At 34.3% G+C, this 9,346-nt stretch overlaps 1 protein-coding gene across 1 annotated transcript; it reads right to left on the bottom strand.

The window, feature by feature from the left end:
- Positions 1-3,493: 3,493 nt before the first annotated feature.
- LOC120076697 (peroxidase 51-like) lies at positions 3,494-6,489 on the bottom strand. Its single transcript, XM_039030596.1, has 3 exons — positions 6,277-6,489; positions 4,317-4,508; positions 3,494-4,069 (listed from the first exon to the last, which is right to left on the bottom strand). The coding sequence occupies exons 1-3, from the start codon at positions 6,487-6,489 to the stop codon at positions 3,494-3,496; spliced, it is 981 nt and encodes a 326-aa protein (XP_038886524.1).
- Between the last annotated feature and the right edge of the window lie 2,857 nt (positions 6,490-9,346).

The raw sequence follows: 9,346 nt of genomic DNA, 5'->3' as shown, positions 1-9,346 counted from the left end.
CCTAGTCGGTTTTTTCCTACGATTGGCTCATTGAGACAGAACTCTAAAATCTAAAATGAGGGGTTACACTTACAAGAAAATGTTATGCAAGTTAACAGTTTTTGGACCGAACAATGGTGACTGATATTTACAGTAACTAAGAGTTGTTCTGTATATTGGTTGAGATGGTCTCATTTCAGTGAAGGGGTACTTGATCACCCTACGGTGGCTTTTACCCTGCCTCACAGAAATATTATTGCAAAATAGATGTCACATACGGTGCATTATATTATTTTCCTAAATTTGATTGGTTTTTCAAATGGGTAATGCTTAAATACTAATTTAAATAAATTGTATGTTTTAGGATTTTTTTCATTATGACTTCCGCGACACTAAATTTGCTCGCTCCCGGCAAACTTACCAGCAAAAATTACACAATATGGAAAAACATAATCAATATAATATTAATCATGGATGACCTGAGATTTGTCCTTATGGAGGATTGTCCTTCTATTCTTGCTCAAAATGCTCCTTGAAACGTTCAGAAGGCATAGATGGGAAAATGAGAAAACCTGAGCGTATACCTTGGCAAGCCTTTTTGATGTCTTGGCCAAGAAGCATGAGCCCATGATCACTATCCATGAAATCATAAAGTCCCTACAAGGGATGTTCGAATTCTTCGACACTTTCAGGCGGATTGTAAAATCGTCCACCAGTCGCCTTATATTGTCTTTGGTCATATCTAATAACTAGCCTCAATGTCAACTAGATTTCAACAACGCCTTCCTAAATGGCACACACAAGGAGGTCGTGTACAAGACTCAACCACTGGGATTCGTAGACCTTGACTATCCATCCTATGTCTACAAGATGAATAAAGCTATCTATGGCCTCAAACAAATGCCCCGAGCTTGGAATGATGAACTTAAAGCTTTTCTCACAACCATTGGGTTCTTAGTCAACAAGGAAAATGCCTCTTTATATTACTTTCGAAGATCCTCATCGATTATTCTTCTTCTCATCTTTGTGGATGATTTCATCATCATAGTTAGTGATAAGGGGTTCATCTCGAAACTGATCCTAACTCTCGACTCAAGGTTCACCCTAAAAGATCTTGGTCGTCTAAACTATTTTCTTGGGATTCAGATTTCATATCTTCCAAATGTTATCCACCTAAACCAGGAGAAGTACATTTCTAACCTGTTAGAGCGTTTTCATATGTCCATTGCTAAACCTTGTCCAACACCAGCCATCTCTAGTAAGATATTGTTCCTTCATGCTAGAAGTCTTCTTGCTGGCCTCTTTCCCTATCGCAGTGTCCTTGGAGCTCTACAATACCTTGTAAATACACAGTCGAACATTGCTTTTATCGTCAACAAACTCAACCAATTCTTGAAAGCTCGCACTAATGTATACTAGAAGGCTGCCAAACGAATTCTTTGTTACTTGAAAGGTACTCATTCTCTTGACATTCTCATCCAACCCATGATTCATTAACTATCACTGCATTCTCCGATGTCGACTAGGTTTCCAGCATTGACAATCGAAAATCAGTAGTTGCCTATTGTGTTTTTCTTGGCACCTCATGAATATCCTAGTCATCCAAGAAACAGATTGCCTTTGCCCGATCCAGCACCTAGTAAGAATTCCGCACCCATGCTCATGCCTCTGTTGAAATGACATGGATACGACAGCTATTGGAAGAAATTGGTTTTGGTTTCCTCGATACACATGTCCTTTGGTGTGATAGCATCAAAGTTGGAGCTCTTGCATCAAACCCAGTTTTTCATGTCTAGACCAAACATATTAAGATTGATGTGCATTATGTTCAAGATCAGGTTCTCAAGAAACACTTTGATGTTCGGTATGTTCCTTCTAATGAACAAGTTGCTGATGAAGGATCTCATATCTAAGAGTTCCATGAGCGCGTTCGGATCGTTTCGATCTCACAGTGACCGAAATACAATAATATATATTCAACACATACAGTTATGCAAATAAATCTAATTATCGACATGATACGAACAACAAATTAACAAAGGGATAGAGTTGAATACCAGTTGAAGACAATCTTTAATCTTTAGAACTTCAACGCAGTGGAACCCTCCAAGTGATCTACCAACGCCCGATGGAAGCGTTGATTGTAGCAGCATGAACAACCGCGAACTCACGACCGCAACGGGGACGACACCACCACTAAAGAGCCCCAGATATTCTCAGAGTGAAAACCCAAAGGGTGGACTTTGGTGAATTTGGTAGAGGAAGGAGGAAACACGAATCGTGTAGGCGATAAGCAAGTGGGAGGGTAGAAAACGCTATCGCATAACAAAAATGCTTATCGTTTAGGAGGAGCTACACGATCGTGTAGTATTTACTGAACAATCGTTTAGGAAAAGGTACACGATCGTTTAGTAAAGCCGGCACACTATACGATCATTTAGAGAAGCTATCCGTTCGTGTAGGAAATAGTGTGCGATCGTTAAGCGCGAGGTGGACGATCGTTTAGGCGGAGAAGAGCCATCGTATAGTCTCTCAAGTGATCGTTTACTTTCATCAACGAGCGCTTTCAAAATCTTTTGGGTGAATGACCGACTAACTATCAAAATGAAAACCTTTTTCATTTAAATTTATCGGTTACATTAACCGACAATCCCCACTAACCCACGTCCGAATGTGAAATTTGGATTAATTATCATATATCCATATACTACAGACTATTTTGGTTATCACTCAAGACATGATCCACTTGTATGTCACCACATACATGCTTGAGTCACATACAGATAATCAGAGATTTTATGTTGATTGGTTTGTGGTAAAGCAAATATAACAACCAACTGAGCAAAATACAAGATGTGAAGTTAATATCATATATTAACAATACAAGCATTCGTACAAACTGTTTACAAACTACTGGACACGAGATTTTAGGGCATTAAACCTAACAGCTAACACCCTCACCAAAGCCCTTTCACATTCTTAATTTTTCTCTCTGAGATCCAAATTCGGGTCAATAGATTTAACGCCTAGTTTGAAGGGGGATATTACAATATGGTAGTCAACAAGTGACTCAGCACAGTTGACCTGATGCATACAGTGACATGGACGAAGCCTTTATCAATTATTCCTCTCCATTTTCTGTTATTCGCTGACCAAATTGTATAACTATCCATGTACATTATGTTTCATTGAATATTCTTTTTGTAAGTGTATATAATTCACCTTTGTGCTATTACTCTTATATCAGGGAAATATCAATACAGAAGCATTCTCCTAAATCTCCTCTCTTCTAGTGTTTTCTCATTTTTACCAAAGCTTCATCATTCCAGCAAAAAAAAAAAAAAAAAAAAAAAAGACATGGAATAACGTGTAAATAAACTTTCCTATGACATTATTTCAGCTTTTTTTATTGTAGAGAATCATAATCATCAAGTACGTACACGCAATTCAGATATCAAGAATATGAACAAAAAAAAAAAAAAAGGAAAGGAGATTTGTCCCATGCAACATATAATTAGGAATTAAATGTGGTACAATCAGTTCTAATCTCACCCACAAGGCCAGTCTTAACCCCCACTCTCCCAAGCCGAACCATAGCCTCTGCAAACGCTTTATTGAACCTACTACGGTCATTAGCAAACCCACTCACAGTGGACTGTGATAGTGGGTCCGTAAAAAGCACCTGATCCGACGTGAAAAGCCCCTTGTGGTTCACTAGATTTTGGTAATACACATTGTCCATTTTCTTTGGGGTTACTGGATCCATGTTCACAGCGATTCTAGGGTCCACGTCTTGGGGGCAGGCGTCCATGAGCTGCTTGGCGTAGTTCGGGTCCAGGGAAGGGTCCACTTTGGACGTAGCTGAGAAGTTGTAGAGCCGGTTCGCGAAACGACTGCAATGTGAGAACCCAACCGTGTGGGCTCCTGATAGTGCAATCATGTCGGTTTGGGTTAGGTTGTTTTTGGCGAACATTGTGTTTAGTTGGCTCAGGTTGAAATTTGGTCCCGGTAAGTTTCCGGCAACCAAAGATGCTTTCGAGATTAGCCCATCTCGCCGTCCTAATTCCACCGAGAAATTTGGCCCTCCCGCCTATAATATCAATCAAATCATATCCTTAATCTAAAACATTAATGATAAAAAGTAGATAACAAAATAATAAACTAAATGGTTATTAAATAAGACCTAAATTATTAGTCCTAAAAGTGTTATCCACGGCAAAAATTCTATTAAGGTGATTAAATATGAATTCTTCTTTAAAATTTTCTCTCTCGTACATTTAACATTATAAAACTATCAATCACATCTCTTCTAAATAGTTGAGTTTGAAAAAACTAACCAAAACCACAACGTCCCTTGCAGCGATGGCCAATATATCCGCACACGATACTTTTCCAGGACATTGAGCTTCCACTGCCTGCTTTGCCTTAACCACGGTATCAAATCCATCTCCCGCCAACGATAAGTTGTCCTCCGAGTCTTTTTCAGCGTCACCACTTGCAGATGCTATCATAACCGAAGCATCACATCCCTACAACTTTACAACAGCGCACAATTAACCACCCATTACAAGCTTTTCTTTTTGGTTTTGTTTTGGACAATATGTGGAATAGAGCTTGAAACAACGATTCTGAAACCTCTTGGATCACCCGAATAAGAGTTCAAACGAATAAGATATAGCAAAAAGAAGCGTAACGAGAAAATACTCGAGGTAGTGATATGACAGCCAAATCATCAAATTTGACCAATTGAGAGTATCACGTATAACTATAGGTTGAGTGACACATGGGACCTTAAAATTGTATGAGGTGGATTTTGGTTTTCCTTTAAACAAAACGATTTTATAATGTTTTAAAAGAAATTGTAAAAGAAACTATAAAAAAAGGGAAATTTGACCCAACGGTCAAACTATTTTTAAAAAATTGTTATATATATTACTTTTATTTTCTTTTTACTTTTCCACTTTTTATCTTCGCCTTTCATTTTACTTTTTGGTCAATCTAATGGTCCAAATTAAAATATGATTTTTACTCTACTTCGCTTTCTTTTCATTCTTCATCTTTTTCAAAATTATTTGAATTTTTTCATAACTTTACAATCCTCAAAAATTGCGAAAAGACCACCATTGTTCATCTCTCTCAAAGCTCTCAAATTTCATTATTTTCATCCTATTCTAGGGAGATATTTTCATTGTATTGTGATGATTAAATATTGTAAACTCAAATTCGGGCATCTACTCTATTTAGGGAGTTCATCTCTCTCAAAGCTCTCAAAATGGTTGGATCCTAATCCGTGAAAAGAATCGGGTTTGCTCTTGAACCCGTAAAAAAAATAAGATAATAGTTTGACTCTCATCCGTGGAAAGAGTCAAAGGAGATTTTCAAACAAAATTCCAAGAGGTGTTTGGAAAAGTGAATGTAGGTCGAGTTTGACTGAATCACTATAAAAATCACTTTGTCTTTTTCTCTAACTCTTTCCTAATTAATTTTCATTTATTTTGTTGTTTGCTCTTGTTGGTTGATATTGATCGGATATATTATTACATACTTTTTATCAATATTGTTGTGCAACCCAATCTTTTTTTTTTCAAATTTGTAATCTAATCTTTTTCCTCAAAATATTGAAATTAAAAAAAAAAACGCTCTTGACAGTGATATATGTTGTATATGAAAATCCTAGATATGAAAATATGCGGAATTCCTATGAAAAAAAAAAAAGAAAGAGTATAGGTAGAAAAAAGAAAAAACTAATAGGTTTTATTAATTTAATATAAAAATTATTTAATTAGTTTAAATTGAACATATTTTTCAAAAAGTTTAATTAAACCATATTCATCCCTCTATGGTTTCGATACCGATCCAACATCTAGCATATATTTAATTATTTAAATATTTTCTTTTTCTACGTAGTGTTTAAAGAAGTACAATATATAACTTTTTTAATCTTAGAGGCACTACTCATTCTGTAATCTACAATATATCATTTTCTCTAAAGTGGACATAGTTAACACATTGTTAGTGAACCATGTAAATCTGTATGTCAATTTTTTTCGTTCTTTCATATTTTTTCGTATTCTTTACTTGATTTTATAACAATATATGTAAACTTATTAAATATTATTAAAAGTTTTGATGCTTATATTTTAAAATTTTAAAAGGTTTATGCATCACATCTATCGGATACTTTAAAAGTCCATGACCAAACACACCAACACAAACTTAAAAATTAATGAGGACTTAAAGTTGTAATTTAACCTCATAATTGTTTGAATAATATAGAAAGCAAATGTTGTAAGTTACCTGAACAAAGCAGTCATGGAAGAAGAGTCTAAGAGTTGCTGGAATAGTAACGAATGTTTGGCTAATCTTCAGGGTGACGGCCTGGCGAACGATTTGTTCGACATTTGGGCACGTCGAATTGTAGAAGTTGAGCGAGAGCTGAGCGTGGCCGACCCCAATGAGCATGCAAACCAGAGCTAAACAGAACGCCACTCGCATTGCCATGGCTGCCATTAAAATTTAATGTGATGCTTGGTCGGTTTTTGTAGGTTTAAATACAGATAAGGGTGGAGGAGAGGGACAGCTAATTAAGAACAAAATTAAAGGAACTTAGTGGGTTAGTTCCTCCCATGTTAAATGATTGGGTCATTAATTTTTTAGTTTAGTTGACTTCATTAAGCCACGGATTTCAAATTTTTAAAACCATAATTGTGAATTTTGGGATGTCTCATCAAAAGACCTTGTACAAAGTTTCTGCATAAATGAAAAATAAAAAATGCAAGTTTGCTATGATAGTGGAGCATTGATGCTATATATATATATATAAAGAAAATGGCCTTTCTATTTGAGCAATGATGAGGTGTAACCGTATTTCTTCGTATTTCTTATATATTTATATGGTCTTTCTTATACCTAACACGTGTGAGAAGAAAAAAGTTGGAAGAAAATGTAGTTTTAATTTCAATTGTTATGGGGTGAACCTTAAAGTACAAATGGATTGGGATATTAAGTTTGAAGTCTAACAAAGCTTACAGAAGCATTCAAAAGATCTTGAATTTTCTATCCACGTAGCTAAGTCAGGGGTATGACTCTAATACCACTAGTTTGTTACCTTCTACCTATCATTGGAAATAGTTGTCTTTATTTTATATACTTATAATCATCTCATTATCTAGTCCATATAAAATTTTGGTTGAGAATTCCCAACAAAATGTTTGTAGAAATATATAAATAAAAGGGATCCATCTTGTTATTGTCAATAAGAGATATGCTATCAATACACAATTCAACATAAATATAACTTCAATATTAATTTAGACATTATCGAAGTGTACTAAGCACAACACTACTCAATTCGTGCCAACAGGTCATATTCATGCATCAACATCTAGAATATTTTTCAATGACTGTTTGTTTAATTTCAACCTTTCATGCATCAACATTATTTGGAATCAATTAAAGATCTTGTATTGATTCCATCTTATATGATAATTAAATCAACTTTTTATTATAAATATTATAAATTATGTGTAAAATAGATATCAATTTTTAGTGTCAAAAGCCAAATGTCACTCTATTTACACCTCATGTATGTTGTCATGTGTCTTGTAAATACTCATTTTTAGTGTCTAAATAAACCACCTCCTTCTTGTTATTTTGCTTATAAATAGAAACATTTGGTGGAGCTTGAAAGATACACACATTGGTGAAAATTCAGATAAAGTTGGAGAAAGTGGAGAAATTTCTTATTTCATATTTTGGGTTGCTTTATTTTATTTTGTTTTGTTTATTTATATTTATGTTTTATTTATTTTAATATTTATTTATTTTATTATATATTATTATTATATTATATTTTCTTCATATCCATGTTCTCGTCATATGTCGTTGTGCTTCTCAAATTCACTAAACGTTATCCACATGAGCTCCTGTCATTTCCTTTGCTGAAGGTAGGTCCTAAAGATAGGTAGAGTTTTTTTTCTCTTTATTATAATTAATAGATTTAATTTTATTTTGCATATTTAATATCTATTAAATTTTTAATATAAATACAATATTTCATGATATTGCTATCATGACGAATCTCACAATATTAGAATTTGTCACTCTTGATATTGATGGCAATATTATTTGTCATGGGTGCTTGATGCTAGAATCCACCTGGATGTTATAAATTTTGGAGAGACTATTAAAGAAGAAAATACGACATTTGGTCAAGACAAAACAAAAGCTATGATTTTCCTTCGTCATCATCTCCACGAGGGACTGAAAATAGAGTATCTTACAATAAAAGATCCCCGTATCATGTGAAAAGATTTGAAAGAGGGGTATGATCATAAAAAAAACAGTTATTCATCCTAAAGCTCGTTATGGATGGATGCATTTGAGGTTACAATATTTCAGATCAGTAAGTGATTACAACTCCGTATTATTAAAATCAGTTAGAAATTATTGTTATATGAAGAGAAAATTACTGACGCTGATATGTTAGAGAAGAATTTTTCTACATTTTATGTCTCGAATATGCTCATGCAACAGCCATATCGAGAGAAAGATTTTAAACAATATTTTGAACTAATTTCATATCTTTTCATGGTCAAACAAAATAACGAGTTATTGATTAAAAATCATGAATCTCAACCAACTGGAACGAATCATTCCCTGGAGTGAATGAATTTTAATAATAATCATGGTCGAGGTCATAGTCGTGGCCGTGGTCGTGGTCGAGGTCGTGACCATGGCAGAGGAATAAATAATTATTATTTTTGTAATGGTCGTTCTAATCATTAATTTCAAAAGAACCACGCAAAATGATAATCACAAAGGAAAAGCTCCACAAGATAAGAGTTCAAAACGTGTTGAAAATAAATGCTTCTAATGCGGAATGACTGGGTATTGATTATTTAACTGTCATATGTCAAAACACTTAGTCAATCTCTATCAAGCCTCCCTAAAAGGAAAAAGAGAAAAATATGGAAGTAAATTTTGCATACGAGGATAATGAACATATTTGACCCTATTGGGATTGATGTCCTAAATCTAGTGTATCTCGTGATTTATAATTTTGTTAACACAAATTATTTATCTAATAAAATCAAAGATATTTTATTTAACATTTAGATAGAATTAATTCAATCCAATAAACTAAGATCAAAGGTTATATGATGTCACTTGAACAGTATGTGGTTGACATATAGGTGGTTCATGTTCAAGTAAAAACCTAAAGGTCTGCAGTAAATGGATGAAGGTTGGGCGCCTTATCCTGGTAACATTACGGATACGACCCATTTTATAATTGTTACATGAAATGTAAGTGTTACAAACAATATGAACCATATTGTTCGTGTAAAGACATGTGAGTGGAGGTATC

The sequence above is a fragment of the Benincasa hispida genome, chromosome 4, assembly GCF_009727055.1.
Source record: "Benincasa hispida cultivar B227 chromosome 4, ASM972705v1, whole genome shotgun sequence".
NCBI lineage: Eukaryota > Viridiplantae > Streptophyta > Magnoliopsida > Cucurbitales > Cucurbitaceae > Benincasa > Benincasa hispida.
Note: the sequence above shows the minus strand (reverse complement) of the source record. Positions and strands in the feature narration are given on the sequence as shown.